This window comes from Ammospiza nelsoni, chromosome 5, assembly GCF_027579445.1.
Source record: "Ammospiza nelsoni isolate bAmmNel1 chromosome 5, bAmmNel1.pri, whole genome shotgun sequence".
NCBI lineage: Eukaryota > Metazoa > Chordata > Aves > Passeriformes > Passerellidae > Ammospiza > Ammospiza nelsoni.
The window spans coordinates 47070724-47087062 of NC_080637.1; the positions used below are offsets into that span (position 1 = coordinate 47070724).

The 16339-nt window shown below is 36.7% G+C and overlaps 1 protein-coding gene across 3 annotated transcripts in view; it reads left to right on the plus strand.

Annotated features, from left to right (window-relative positions):
- CNOT4 (CCR4-NOT transcription complex subunit 4) overlaps positions 1 to 16339 on the plus strand; it is a 76603-nt gene that overhangs the window by 41844 nt on the left and 18420 nt on the right. For 2 of the 3 annotated variants that reach the window (XM_059472840.1, XM_059472841.1), the window contains exons 4-9: positions 1738 to 1824; positions 2340 to 2441; positions 3135 to 3260; positions 7817 to 7941; positions 14633 to 14690; positions 15149 to 15398. In XM_059472840.1, coding sequence (XP_059328823.1) covers positions 1738 to 1824; positions 2340 to 2441; positions 3135 to 3260; positions 7817 to 7941; positions 14633 to 14690; positions 15149 to 15398 — 748 coding nt within the window. Of the gene's footprint in view, positions 1 to 1737; positions 1825 to 2339; positions 2442 to 3134; positions 3261 to 7816; positions 7942 to 11897; positions 12054 to 14632; positions 14691 to 15148; positions 15399 to 16339 lie in introns of all 3 variants that reach the window. The other variant, XM_059472839.1, reaches the window with a different exon arrangement.

Here is a 16339-nt window from a genome sequence, read left to right on the forward strand (position 1 = left end):
TTTAAAAATGCAGTATGAATTTATTATTGAAATTTAATTTCTTTGACCAGATGGAGGATTTGTAATTAAGAGAAATAGTAGTAAATACAGTTGATTTTTATATTTTTTTTACACTTCAGATAATTTTACACTGAATACTTACAGTAACTAGGAATGGGTTTATTTGGGGGATGGGGATGTGCTGCACTAGGTGTATTGGTAGCAGTATTCTCAGTGACACACCAGAAAACAGTGTGTACTTACTGAATGTTGCATATAGCACAAGGTGACTTGATCTTCAAGAAACTAAGTCTGAGTGAAATGAGCTAAAAAAAGCATATACTATATTCAGGTTTTCTACTTAAGCAGGCAAAAAACTCCTTCATAAATTGAGATTTGGAATGGGAACTTGGCTGCCATGTCCTGTTTCTGGAAATAGGTCTGTGGATCATAGTGGAGTGAAGTGGATCCTCTTCTGTTCTTGTGCTCTTAGGAGAATTGTGAAGGCTGTGCTGTCATGTTGTACCAGGAGTATAATCTGCAATATGCTTAGGTAAAAGGGAGGTTTCTTTAGGAGTGTCATTCTCTTCTGGAGTGATGCCTTCAAGGGTGGGTGTAGTATGTTTCAAGAGGATGTAGACCAAATGAAGAACAGTCAGAAGAGACCAATGAATGCCTGGCTATCTATACAACATACCCTGTAGTTATTTGGGAGGTTCCCAGTGTGATGCTGTTAGTTCTTGAAGGCATTGATGCCTGCTTGGGAAGGGAGAGGGGCAGTTTAATTCTTGGATCAGTACAGTTCACCTCCACTGTCCAATGCTTATATGAAGATGGAGCAGAGGAAACTTCCTTTATCTTCCTTTATAACCTCTCAGGTTATTTTCTAGAACTAGAAATGCCCTTATTTTGTCTATCTTCAGTCTGAGTAGTCAGTACTTTTGTGCCTTCTTCCATCACAGAACTGGGAAAAAATGGCTTTTGGTATAAATGTCAAATATATAGCCAGTTTCATTGGTACACAGGTAATGGTTATGCAGCAGAGTTGCTTAATATGCTGGTGGTGTTCTTGATTTGACCAGGGTCCCTAAATGATTTGTCAGTACTAACTGATCCCTGGAAGGGCAAGATGAGTATTTTTTTTCCTTTTAGATGTGCTCATCCCTCATTCATTTCAACATGATATTGATTCCAAAATGTTTTTTCTTGTCCCTAGAAATTTTCCTTTGTCTTCCTTTACTTAGTCTGGTCTTGGGAAAACTTGAGGTTATCTTGAGCTAATTGGTTTACTCCCTTTTTTTGGAGTGTGGGGAATGGCAGTCAGGATTCAGCATTTTATACCTAGTAATTAATATAGCTGAATGCAAGTTTAAGGTGTATTGGTATTTGGAAATGAGAATGAATGTGATTTTTAATTTTTAAATCAAATTATAAAACAGGTTTATACAGGAACTTCCTGTGCTGAATGTAATGTGTTTTGCCAGGGTGGGATTTGAGTAATCAGAGTACTGAAAGAATTTTTTAAAATACAACATGAAATGTGGGATATTTGTCATTAAAGTTCTGCAGTGGTAACATACTTTGTATTGCAAGTAACCATGTTTTTATGTGGGAAAACAAATCTAAATCTTTGTGCTCTTCTTTTAGGAGAGACCTAATTTTTATTAGTTAAAGGTTTTAGCTGCACAGTTTCACAGAAGAATAGGTACACCTCTGTATGAATTTTAAGTTTACCATTTGAACTTTCTTTTCTTGTAGGTTTTGAAACGACCAGAATATTTTGGGAAGTTTGGTAAAATACATAAAGTTGTCATTAATAACAGCACATCATATGCAGGCTCACAGGTAAGTCAGAGGTTTTTGTAATTTTTTGTATTTTAATTCCTTTAGAGAATACATGTGTGCAGAGTGATTCTAGGGCTCCCTATTTCTGATTAAGCAATAGGTAAGAGTGTAAAAAGAAAAAAAGGCCTTGCAAGAATCAAACTACCATTAAGTTACTGGGACATTTTCCAGCCAGACTCTTAAAGCTGGATGCAGAATTCAACATGGAAAGATGGAAAATTGAGAGACAGGATGAGAAACTTTAAAGAAGCAGCAATATAGCATTTAGCCACTAATCTGCATTTTGGGCATAGAATGTCTTTTAAGTATTTTTAGAACATTAATGCAACATAGTGATGGTTTTCCTCTTTTCATTCTTTATGTATCACAAATGAGTTTTTATGGCTTCTACCTTTTTTGTCAGTTTCTTGTTAAAAACATCAAGCCCTAAATATACCAGTTTATTAAGTGATGGGCTAAAAAGGTGACTTAATGGGGAAAGAAAAACAAGTAAAGAGTGTGTGTTTTCTTCCTAGGGTCCAAGTGCCAGTGCATATGTAACCTACATCCGGTCAGAAGATGCCCTCAGAGCCATACAGTGTGTCAATAATGTGGTGGTAGACGGCAGAACACTTAAGGTGGGAACATTTATATGCTCTCGCATATGTGTTCTAGAACATTAATATCAGGGATTGGCATACAATTTTGTTTGTGTTGGCTTTTGACTTCTTTTCCTGGTATTAATCTCAAAATGGAAGTTCAGTGAGCATCCAGCTGGCAGTGTTTTGGTGGGTTAGCAGATAACTTCTTAAAACAAAGTTTGAGGCAAACATATGGACCTCCTGTCCGTGCTCATGGTGGCTTTTTTGTTGTATAGCATAATAGTACAGTGTGAAAACCCACTGTTTGCTTTTATAGAATGTTTCTGTAGTCTATACACCACCCCTCTTAAAAGCTCCCTTGGAAATCAAAGGTTTTTTCCCTTTTGGTGCCTGTGTAAACAGGTCTTGAGGCTGATTTGGCCAAATTGGTGGCTATGGAAAATCTAGTTACTATTCATTTCCTGACCCTGCTTACATGTCTCCTTATGATTTTGCGAATATTTACTGAGGCTCTTACATAGTCATTTATTTAGATTAGGATGCATTTTTATTTTCATCCAATTATCTAATCCTCAAGAATATATATATTTCTTACAAATGGACTTTTATTCCATCTGCATCAAAAATGCATTATGGTGGAATTTCTATTATTGAGGTAATTTTTTAGATAAAGTTATATCTTATATGGTTAAAAGCATTCTTAACCTCCAGTATTTTTTTTTCCTTCAGGCATCATTAGGTACAACAAAATATTGCAGTTATTTTCTAAAAAATATGCAGTGTCCAAAACCAGACTGCATGTATCTACATGAGCTAGGTGATGAAGCAGCCAGTTTCACAAAAGAAGAAATGCAGGTAAGTGGAGTGAATGGGAAACACATGAAATGTGCCACATACTTTTTACTGTTTATGATTTAGTATAATATGTGTCATGTGTTGCTGAATGTTAAGGCAGTGATGAATTTTGAAATCCAAGAGGTGATCAACTAGTTGGATATTGCAAAGAACAGTTAGGTCAAGTTCTTTCATTGCATGCTGTTTTTAAAGTCTGAGAAGTCCAGTGAGTGTTCATAAGGCAAAAAGATGGAGATAAACTCTTAGCCTGGAATTCAAACAACCTGAGCTAACTACTTTCCCTTTTTTCATACTAAAGTAAGGTAGTGTCATTTTTGATCTCTGTGAATGAAGTTAGTTCAGATCTGGGTTTTATTGTAAAATTGGTGTGTGGACAGTTATCATGGATTGACTCTTGTGCTGTGACTGACCGTGCTGTCTGAAGCCCAATAACCCTCCTAGCCTGTGAAGCATTTGCAAATAAAATGTTGAGGGTTACTACAATAGCACATAAAAAATGGTGATGGGATTTTTTTTACTATCTTAACATCAAAATGCTTATTGTCTAGAGTAGGGAACCAAGTAAATGGATAGCTGTACTGTCTCAAATGTGGTACATTTGGAGCAGACCATTTCTGGTCTGTCTCCATCCTCCTACATGAGGTGTGGTAAAGCTATTAAACTCAAGTATGCCAACTTTGCATCCATGCTGTCATTTTTGCATGTGGTCTGTCCCTGAGCAGAGGGTCCCCACCCTTAGTGCCAGCACAAATTTTGTTCTAGTAGAATTTTCTTTATATGTTAGGCTGAGGTAAGCTGGAGAATAAAGAAGAATGTCCATACCTATTAAATAGTTTCCACAAATTATTTCTGAGGATTTCAGCAGATAATGGCAGTAGAAGGAAAAATTCAAGGACAAACTAGGCCACCTTCCCTGTATGTTTTCCTGTATTTCTCCCACCACCTAGATCTGTTACGTATGTATGTTTGGGAGTATGTTCCCATCTAGTCTTTTTAGTTTTTTATAGACCTGTAAGCCATGAATTTTTTTAATCCATTTTGAACCTGTGGATACTGCCAACTCTTTAGTCTTTTGTGGCAGCAAGCCCCAGAAATTCACTAGCTGTTTTGTAAAGTGCTTTCTTTTGCCTGTGTTGAACTGGGAACTAGTTCGTTTTGTCAACTTTCCCTTAATCTTAGCTTCATAGTGCTTGCTGAAAGCAAAACCCATTATTCACCTGATTCATTGCCTTTCTGATATGGCAGAACTTGATCTAGTCTCTCCCAGTTTTCTCTCCATATCATAGTTTCTGGTCTTATAAAATTTTAAAGCAGTTGCTCCATTTCTGCAGTGTCTGTTGCCCTTCTCTGTATTTTCGAGCTGTGTCTTCCTTGAGATGGAGAGATCAGATGCATGATGTGGGGGAAGCCAAGTGTAATTTATCAGTTTTCAATGTGTTGTATTTAGTGTGATACATGATTTTTTCCTTTTGTTTTAGTTTACTTGAAGTGGCCTTCTTAGTGATGCCCAGCACATCTTTTGTGGCTAGTGCATAATCAGCTAACAGTTTTAGAGCTCTGTTGGCAGTAACCTCAGCATCTTTATTTCTGAGCTGTAACAGCCAGTTCACAGATCAGGAGTGGGTTACTATGGTTTAAACTGCTTTTCCCTTCTTGTGTCACCTGACATGTCCTTGGTGAAGCTTATTTGCCACCATTTGCTTATTTACTGATTTCGCTGGGTTTTCTTTGAAGCTCCTCATTATCAATGTGGCAGTTTATTACTCAAAAAGCTTGATATTGTCAGCAGAGAACTTGCTTTTAAGGCCTTTCTCAGGCATGCTGATGGTGTTGCATAGAACTGATGCCAGTCATCAGTCCTCATTGCTTGCTTCTGCACCCTAAGAGTTACATTTTGAATCATCTTCAATTCATTCTTTCTATGTTGCTCTCTTCCATGGCAGATTAATAAATAGCTGGTGTGAAACCTTATCAAAAATGTCTTTCAAAGTTTTGTGGAGCCTCTCTATTTATGTTTACTGACTCTGTGCATGTTAGTGAAGCAGGGTTTCCCTTTACAAAAGATACTTAAATTCAATCCCAGTGGTTTGTGTTTATCCATGAACTTCTATTTTTAAAAATTACTGTTATTGTTATTGTTATTATTATCATCTTGTAATCTTTGGAAGGATGGAGGTTTACTTAGCAGCCTGTAGTTCACAGAATCTTTTCTACAGCCCTTTTTGTGGAAGTCAGTGGCAAACTGTCAATCCTGTGGCCTGACTGCTAGTTAAAATTGATAGGCTGTGTACCTTGGTCAGGATTTCATTTTCATGTGTGAGTTTCTTCAGAAGTCTTGAGTGGATTTTACATCATCTTGGTGACTTACATGACTCTTCCTTCCCTGTTCCTTGTTATATTGCTTAAACTTTTATTGAATTTCATATTGCTTTCTTAAGAGTAATTGGAAATTATACACCTGCTAAGTACATTGTTCTTTTGGTGTGCCAGCCTTTCTGCATTTGTGTGTCAGTGAATTTCCAGATCCATTTAATGAAATTGGATGTTCATTGTTTCAGACTTTGACTCTATATTTTTTCAAAAAATTGACAATGGATGATTTGTATTCTTGGTTAAATAATTAATAGATCTAAACATAGTGATAAAATAAAAAGAATTGATAGAACTCCAGGAAGTCTAGGAAAGTGAAGTTGAGAATATTAGGTGGGTTGGAAATGCCAAGTTTGGCCTCTGGGTTGTCTGCTATAAATAAAATAGAATTACTACAAGCTTCTATATGGGATTTTAATATTGTTTCTTTCTTGCATTTGTGTGGCAAATAAATGAACTTAAGACTGACCACTGATGTACCTGGCTGTGATATTCAGTCTTTAGTCACTGAAGCAAATTGAGAGAGCCAGAGAGGTTTCTTCTTACTCATCTGCTTAACGTTTGCAAATTGTTAATTGTGCAAATCTGTGCATCAGCCTAGTTGCTACAGTCATAGTGGATGGTGAAAGAAGCATTTCCAGGGTGCAGAATATCTCAAGGTTTGCATTTAGGTGAGCCATACTGTAGAACCACACTTTTTCCTACTTTAGGTAGCAGCTTGGATGTAGACACTGACCAAATGGGTGAGATGATGCATACACCACAGGTTTCCATCCTTCTTGAGAGGTTTGTAAGTTGACTACATAAGGACACATTCAGGATCAGTCAGTAATGGAGAATTGGAGGATTAAGTAGCAAAAGAATGGAGTCATTGATAGGGTTTTACCTGAAGTATTCCAGTGAGATATGCAATTGGCCTTCTATGGGCATCCATAAGGGAATGTAGTTTAGAATCAGTACTATTTTTTGTATTTTGTCTATTCATGCATAAATTTTTGTAAAAAAAAAAAAAAAAAGAAGTTTTCTTTTAGGTCGTAAAATTTTCCTAGGGTATGTGCACATTGACTGTGCATTAATCCCATTCTTGTTCCAACAAAATAGTAAGGAATTAATGTTACAGAGAGTTAAATTTTATATGTAGAAGTAGTGTGAGAGCTTCTTAATCAATACTGAAGATCATAAATTTGGTGTTTCAGATTTAAGATTCAGAAGACCTGGCTATAAATCTTGGCACTTGTTTCCTTTGCTAGAGGACATCTTCTAGTATCTGGAAATGGTAGAGAAAAGCTATTGACAATTTCAAATTCACTGGTTTATTTTGTATCTTGATTCAACTCATAATAAAACTTAACTTTCAAACAGTAATTCTTAGGTTGGAATGTTGTAGCAACCTACAAAAACCATGAATGCTCATCTTGGAATTCAGATGTTACTGTGAGTGTTGGGGGTAGGAGTAGATTTTGCTGGTTTTGTTTTTTGTATTAAGCCACAGAATGTTATCTGCAAGCTAGACTGAAAAACACTATTTTCCTTCACTTGCCATATTCTAGTACTCTGGAGCTGAATTGGACCTCCACAATTCCTGAAAGCAAGAAATTGTTCTCAGTTGATTCAATTAGCTGAAAGAATATTTCAATATTTCAGTTACTAAAAAGAATGATTTATCAGTTATTGCTTAGAATATGCTGTTTGTCATGTCATACACCTCTGCTGTTTTATTAAGCTAATATAAAATTGCTTTCATTTCAAAAGAACTTTTTGTTTCAAAGGAACTCTTTATTCCTTCCCATCTTCTGAAAAGCTTAGTATGTTTGGAATATGAAATGCAGACTGCCTTGGAAATGTCACTGTTTGTGATTTCTATGGTATATTTGTGAAGCTCTTGATTAGAACTGAGGAGCAAGTTCTAATAAGGTTGTCAATGCTTTTCTCATTTAGAAGTCTCAAAAAATATAAATAGTATAAATAGGTGATTTTTAGGCAAGCTTTAGAGCTGTTGAGGTTACATCTGTGCTGAGAGTGAGAAGCACTGTTTTGAGTTTGGCAGGAGTGAGCTTATAAGTTGCAAAGGCTAAAATTGTAAGCTTTGGGACATATATATGGGCATATTATATATATTTAAAAATTATAATATAAATTTATATATTATACCAGTATTCATTCATTGTGAGTTTCTCTTTCCTTAGGCGGGTAAGCACCAGGAATATGAACAGAAACTACTGCAAGAATTGTACAAACTAAACCCCAACTTTCTCCAATTATCTACGGGTACAGTTGACAAGAACAAGAACAAAGTGACAGCACTGCAGAGGTACGATGCGTAAGTACTGGCGCTGGACTGCCTGGTTATTCTTTCTGGTTATTCCAAAGAAAGCTTTTATTCCTATTTCATGCCCCAAATTGCCTCCTGTTTGTAGTACCTACTATATGATAAAATCTGATAGGTGTTCTCTGGAGAGACATATTGTTTAGGAGTGATATTCTCCAATTTATAATGTTCCCTCTGAAGCTGCTCCACATTCCTCCCCTTGCCCTGCCCTGTACCAGGCAGGAGAGGAGAATTGGAGGCACAGAAAGTAAAAATCAGAACAATTTATTGGAAACAGCAGTGAGATAAGAAAACAGTAACAGCAACAGTACAAATGACAGCGGGTACAAGAAAGAGTCCAATGATTCACAAGTGATTGCTCACCCCACAGAAGCCCCCAGCAGTACTGACACGACCTTTGCTAGGCCATGCTGTCCCAGAAGAAAGCCTTTCTCCAGAAAATTACTTAAGGTTGTGTGGAATTGTCCTAGCCATGCCCATTCCTGGCCACTGCAAAAATTAACCTTGTGCTGGCCAGAACCAGCACACATGCACCACTTTGTTCTAAAACAGAGCGTGTATGTTCGGAAAGAAATGTGTTTTGCATTTGGATCAGTAGTTCAGAACAAGGTATTCTGAAAGAAGAACTTTGTGTTTTATATTTGTAAAACCAAATGCATTTTTTAAAGACCAGATGTGTACTTTCTTGGTATGATTGGTATCATTGTGCATGCAGTCTGTATTTTTATAACTGAGCTATCTTATAACCTTAATATGTTTTTTTTTGCATCATGATTTATAGTGCAGTCTGTATATTTTTTATTATGTTGTAACTGCAGATATAACTTATTATGCCTTGCTAAAATAATATTCTGTTGATGTAGTTTGTTCAGTCAGTTATGAAAAGATAACTGTCTATATGAGCATGTAGTCACACAAAGATAAATGAAAGTCTGAGGTTACCAGTCCTTAATTATTCATTCAGATGTCATATATAAGATAAAGAAATAAAAACTGTTGACAATTTTTCCACTCCTTTTTGTAGGAGTTTGATAAAGGAGATGAGCAGAGCAGAATGTGAAAGTTAGATTGCACTTCATATGAACCTTGACCTTGTATTTAGGGTTTTTGTTGTGTGCCAGTTCATGCACTACTGTGTTTTTCAGACAATAGTTTGCCAGTGGCAGCATCACTGCACAGCCCTCTAAGCAAGACAGTGGGTACTGTATGGAAAATACTGTCAAATGGGTCTTGAGTGAGCAGAACACAATTCTAAGAACTGGTATTCCAGCTGGTGTACTGGGACTATTTTCTTTCTTTTAATTTCTGGAGGCAGTTTCATATGCACTTTGACTGCAAGTGGTCAGGGCTTCCAGAGGGATCTTTTTCCTGAAGGACAGAGCTGCTCCCTGTTTCTCAGGCACTGGTTCAATATTGACTTCAAAGGTAAAGTGCAGCAAGCAAAACAAATACACCACTTCTTGAACTTGGGTATTGATGATTTCAAGTTTGAAATCTGAACTAATTTTAATTTGAAACCTGATTAGATCCCAGCAAAATAAATTATACCAGTGTGGGGAGAATGCACTATCTGAAACTGCAGCAAACTTTTATGCCTTTAGGAAGCAATTAGGAGTTGGAGCTTGGCCAGTCTGTGATGCTAACATTTAGCACTTACAGAGAAAATGGCATGTTACTCTAAAGGCAGCAAGTGGTAATTTCTGGAGGTAATTTCTCTTGTCAGTTGAACAGCATAATCACAGCTTGGACTCTGTTCTTTGCTAATGCTTAGGTACCACCGTTAGGGTTGCAAAGTGAATTTCCTGCAGCTGGGATTTGGACGTGTTTTGTCGTTGCTTTTGCACTGGTGAATGAATGCACATTGTTCTTTCACAATTTCTACCCAATTGGCTTCTTGTAGGATTGTTTCTGTAGGATTCATTGATAGAATATTCATATTTCTAGCAGTTTGTCACAACCTCTGACAACTGCAAACTGGTTCTTGTGTTTCTGGGGTGCAGAATTTCTGTTTCATAACAGAATGGAACAGAAGTTGAGCTCTAAGTAGTAGATACTTAATTATAAATATCCAGTAGTAGAAAAGAGTTTGTTAAACTTTTAAGTGTTTTTCTAAAATTGTTCTAATTTGAAAGGTCCTGCTTGCAGACCTTTTCTTCCTGTTGAAGACAACTGTTAAAATTCCCAGGGCCGCACTGTGTACTCATCTCCTGCTATGTTACTTGATAGTTGTGGTGACTGTTCTCTTAAAATTGGAGATACACTCCACATTTAAGACAGATCAAGCTTTTTTTATTTCCTTGATGACATTTTTCTGAAGAGCTGAAATGAGTGTTTTCTTATACTACAAGAACAACCAACTATTAAGCACATACTGATCTTTTAGAGAACAGCCCTGCAGAGACATGCAGCCTGAACTTAACTAAAACAAAAAAACCCCCACACACAAAACCCCCCACCTCAAAATACACACCAATTTGTTTCTCTTTCCCTTTTTCCTTGGATGCAAAACTGACTTTTAACTGGCATTTTAAAGTTTGTTTTGGTGTAGAGATGGCTTTGCACTGTAGCATAAATTTGGTTATTTGAAATAAATGGATTGACAGTTTTCATAATCCAGATTTCAGTTCATTTTTGTACAATGACACTATTAAATGACAGATATGCTGCTGCTGTCTCTTCATTCCCTGATGTTCTGTATCTGATCAACTCATTAGCTCTAACTTAGTCCAGATGTGAGCAAAGCCAAGATGAGATCTGTAGATCAGGTCAAGGTACTCATCTATGTACATATTGTATATGTAGCTGAGAACAGATGGATACAGAATAGCAAATCTTAAAATACTGAGATTTGAGAGGAGCTACTATTACTAATTTTATCTGAGTAGAAAGCATTTGTGTTGCTATAAGCAGTTAGTGAAATTTCCAGATTCTGACTGTGAAATTAGTAAGTTGACCTAAAAATGTAGAGTAAGTGTTGGACCATGTAATAGAAATATACCAACGTAGGAGTGCATCAGGAAGGGCATGTATATTAAAATATTTTGGTGAAAGCTGCTTTATTACGAAGACAGGACTTGGACACTAAAACCAGCTCCTCATAGAAGCAAATGGAAAGCTACAGGTAACGTAGAAGAACACAAAAGAAGATATTATTATAATAAGATTGCAGGGTTGACAGACAAACTGTATTTGAATCCATTTGGTCATAGACTATATTCCATTTTGCTTAACTTTGTACAGAATGTAACTATTTACAGCAAAACCTTGGACTTTGAGTCCTGTCTTGAACTTTTTCCAGTTCTAATGGGCACTCTAAAATGAAATTTAATATTACTTTTATAAAAGGGAATTAATTATGGTTTTAAACTATAAATGAAGGAAGGAGTAACTTGAACCATGTATTTGTCTGGCTGATCTCTTGGTCTGTTAGTAAAGCTGTGGACTCCTCTGTAGGTGTGAAACATAAAACTTCATCTGTTATGGCCAGGCGTGATAGGACCTGGAATATAAAACATATTAAAAAAAAGTATGACTTAGCTCATGACTTACAGAACTTAAAAATAGTTATGGGCTAAAGCAAGTAATTCTGAATGAGGTATACAGAGGTCTGGACACTTGAACTATTGATGGCATTTTTCATTTTTATTTACATTTTTTTCCTGTTCCTCAAACAGGCAAGTTTGGACTTTGGGATTGGCAAAGCAGCTATCTATTCAGGAAAGAAAACAGAATTCCCTCTGGTTTTCTCTCTACCCTATCCCACTAATTTTTTATGTGATCACCTTTTAAAATCTGAAAAATAATATCCAGATAAATCTATTCTTACAGATTGTCTGGCACAAAGATTTATTTCCCCAGCGTTTACAATTTTTAAAACACTTTCTTCATAACTTGAACTCTTCTATTTTTTTTTTTATTTTACTCTTGCCTTTTTCCAGACCCAACAGTAATAACAAAGATGCCTGGCCATCATTACAGAGTTCAAGTAAATCGGCCAACGGTTTAACAATGGAACACAGGAAAACGCCTCCTATATTAGAAAATGGCACAGACCCAGAACACATGACTCCAGATGGTGCAGACTCAGATTTCGGGTAATTGTGCTGCCTTTTGTACTTCAGACAGCTTGCTTTCTCTCTCACTGATTGGTGTGGAGGGAATGATTCTTCAGTCTCTCTGGTTGGAGAGCTGGATACAAATCCTGATCAGGTCACAAAAAGCTGGGCTTAGTGTAGCCCGTGTTAAAAAGTCTGATTGGCACACTGTGCAGGAGAACCCTAACATGAAGTTAGTGACAGTACAGGTAATGGCTGAGGGGAGCAGAATGCCCAGGGGATCATCAGCTTATACAGCTGCACAGTCCCAGTCAGAGCTGAGTCCTTCCTTTTTTTCCATACCGAAGCTTCCACAAAAATAATATGCCATTTGCTGTACATCAGGAGGTTTGTCACTTGGAAAAGCTTCAGTAGAGGGAAGTTAAATGTTAGGGCTAAAATATCTAATTTCCTTACAGTGATGTGTTCCAGAAACACAACACAGAGGAGAGGGTTCCCCAGTTAGCACTCAGAGGGACAATAGGGCAGCAGGTTGAACTGAGGCTTCTTTGTGTAGAGGAAGTAATTCATCTGCTTACAATCATCTCGTATTGCCAGCCAACTTTTTTTTTTTTTTAATGCCCTTCTTGAGTAGAACTGGTGTCCTCGTCCACCTTATGCATCACTAGCAGTTACAGTCCTAGTCTGTAGTCATGCTGGTTTGTTTTTTATGGACCCCTTTAGGTAATAAACATTAGGCTCATTCAGAGGTTGGATGGGAAAAAAGCAAGGTAAACCCTAATATTTCAAGCAGTGGTGCTGCTGATTAGGTAGCCAGTCTTCATTTTAAATCAATATTGAACCAATGCATTAAAATGGAGAGTGTTGTTGGAAGTGGTACCTTCTTGTTAGGCTAAATAGCAGTCCCCTTGAGGAGCAATCAGAGAGCCTGGGAATTGCATCTCAGTAGTGATGTGCGATTATTTTTTTTTCCTGAAAATAATGTATTTAATGTAAATAAAAATATTGTAGTCAATAGATAATGAGCCTTATTCATTTCTGAGGACTAGAAGTCTGTCTTGCAAATAAAAGCTCCTTAGGCAGGTTCAAGTATAATAGACATTTTCATCATTTAGATTGTCAGTAAAAGTTGTCTTACTCATAGCTTTTTAAACTGCAGTATGGTGAATGTTAGCACTGTAGGAAAGGAATTTGACTGGAATATCAGCTCTTCAATCAGAATTGATTGTGTAATGAAGAGTCTACAGCAGATTTCTGTGCTATAGGAATTTAGAAATTACTAACCAAATGCAGTGTGTTTCAATTGGAAGAGCTTTATTCATGCTGTTGAATCACTAAGCAGAGAGGATTTGTAAATCTTCACTGGAGTAGTGCAGTGATTTTTCCTTTATAGTCATAAGTATTTCAGCTTAATTTATATGTTTGAGATACTGACTCAATCAGTTGTCGTTTTTCACTAAAAAAAGGTATTGATGATTACTCTTACACAGTGTCTTTTAGAGTGGAGAATTCTGCTGAGTTTCGATTACTCATTTTGGTGTGAGGGGAAAAATTACAAGTGGAAGAAATCTTACAAATAGTTGACCTTACTATAAGGCTGTATGCAGTAATTAAAGTTAGCAGCACCAAAGGCTGTTTGAAAACAAGGTGTATCTAGAATCTGAAGTCTGCACCCAGTTAAAAGAAATTGTTACATATATTTTTCAACATCATGACTGTAATTTGACTTGTATCATGTTCTGGCCTCTTAGTGGAGCTGAAATTCATGTTCTTACTTCTGATGCTTGTTTGTAGAATCTTTGTATTGGCCTGTGGAACCTGATGCTTGTGCATCTTTTCTCATGGGTGGATGAAAATGAGAGTACCTTGAAGTTGCAAAGCAAAGATTTTAGTGTGAACTTCAATAATACCATTTCATTAGTGCGGTATTGAGATTTGCAGATGCCTGTAAGAATCTTGAATCCTGAGATGTGCCATTTCAGCCAAGTCACAATAATTTGCAGTGAATGGCTTTCTGAGGTGGTTTTCTGCTCTATCTTATATTATCCTTATTTTTGGCAGGTTTTTGTTATGTTTTTTCCCCTTCTGTCATCTCAGACCTCAGTCTTAAAGGCTGGCGGAAAGCTTAACTTGCCACCAAGACTAAATTGTTAATTTAATGTTTTATCTGTCCCAGATTTATTTCAGATTTCTATGGAAACTGAAAACTTGTGTGTTTGGAAAATAGATCTTTTTCAGTTTCTTTACAGTAGTATCGTAGCTGGAACTGACTGTTCCAAAATACTGTCATCATATGGACTTCTAGGGTTTTGTATGGCATAGAGCTGCTATGAACGTAGCTGCTATGCTATGTTCAAAACTCTTTGTTCCTTAAGGCAGTCAACAAGCAGAATGGAGAGTGGTGAAAAGAAGTATTAGAGTATATGAGAAGTTATTGGAATGCTTATGATTAAAAAAGCAGTCTCATAAAAAAATAAGTGCACTTTTTACCTTTTTGATCCCTACTTTTTAATTTTTGTTGTAATTCTAAGGCTTTTCTTCCACTACAAAAGCAAATGTTTATTTTTCATGTTAAATACTTGAGTCTCTTACTGTCTTTTTCCCTCCCACTTTTGCAGCCCTATCGATAAACCTTCAGATTCCCTCAGTATAGGAAATGGTGACAGCTCTCAGCAGGTAAGACACAAAGATAAGTGCTCTGAAAGTAAGTGGGTTTGAGGACTCAATGCAACTTGCCAGTTGGAGAAGCATGTGTTCTCTGAAGTGTCTCATAATTGGCCATTGGAATAGGCTGTCCCAGGAGGTGATGGAGTCTCTGTCTCTGGAGGTGTTTAAGAAAAGACAGATGTGGCACTTAGTGCCGTGATCTAGTTGACAAGGTGGTGTTTAGTCATAGTATGGACTCAATGAATTTAGAGGTCTTTTTCCACTCTAGTTTATTTTGTGATGATTTTAAACAAAATTTAAAAATGCTGTTGCTAAGTTGATTTTTTTGTTTGACCTTGTGCTGAGGTATATATTAGCAAACCTAATTGTGGCCAGGAGTTTTGAGGAAACTTTTTGTCTGAGTTAGTGAAGAATATTTTTATATATAAACTCATGTTCTAATTTTTCTCTTTCTCTCTTGCTTGTAGATAACAAACAGTGACACACCTTCACCACCACCTGGTTTAACAAAACCCAATCCAGTTATACCCATCAGTTCATCTAATCACAGTGCACGGTCTCCTTTTGAAGGGGCTGTAACAGAATCACAGTCACTCTTCTCTGACAACTTCCGGCACCCTAACCCCATCCCCAGTGGGCTTCCTCCATTCCCCAGCTCTCCACAGACTTCGAGTGACTGGCCCACAGCACCAGAGCCACAGAGCCTCTTCACATCAGGTACATCCACAGCTTACATGGCTGCGTGCTGCTTGCTTTTGCAGTTGCTTAAAACTTGTACAGAGTTGTGCAGAGCTTAAACCTGTAGAACCTGAAACTCTAGGACTTGTTCTAGACTGTGTTTTCCCCCCTTACAAATGGTTAAATTTGTCACTTAACTGCAGATGAATTGCAGTGACCTAAGGATTTCTTCTTAAATAAATTTTGCAGAGCTTTCAAGCTGCATGGCTAAATTATCAGGCTGCTTACTTTAGTTTTTCTTAGCAACATGCATAGGATGTGACATGTATGCTTTAATATTTAGTGTTACAGATTTTTATTGAGAGTGGGGAAAATACATGGTATCAATATATTTTGATGTGATAATCTGTAATTCTAATATCAAAAGCTGTTGTGTAGAATTTTCTTAGTATTCTACATAGTTATCTGAAGGTGTCTCATCTTTCTCTTTGAGGTGAGATTCTATAAATTCAGACAAGTTATGTTTAATTTCATCAGATACCTGTATTTTTCAGGTACTCTCCTATGAAATACCTTGTCATATGCACATAACATTGTTTTAGTTGTAGTTATATAGTCTTGGGAATAGTTAACAGTATTGAAGAGCTCACAGATAACTCTGAGAGAAGTGTTACGAAATGAAATGAAACAATATCAGTAAAAAATTGAATGTAAATAATATTATATAGTTAGTTTACTTAGTGATTAGTCATCTTTTGATGTTTATCTTGCTGCTGGATGTCATAATTCTGTTTGTAAACAATATTTATTACCAAGGAAATTCCTTTCTGCTAAGGCACTTGATGTACCAATTTTGTGAGGATTAAGTAGCAGTGAGAGATAATTTCCAGGTAGTAGAGATCATACTTAATATAAAGTGTATGGTTGTGGTTTAAATAAGAATGCAAAGGACAAGTTCTTGTTGGTCTAGCAACTCTTTA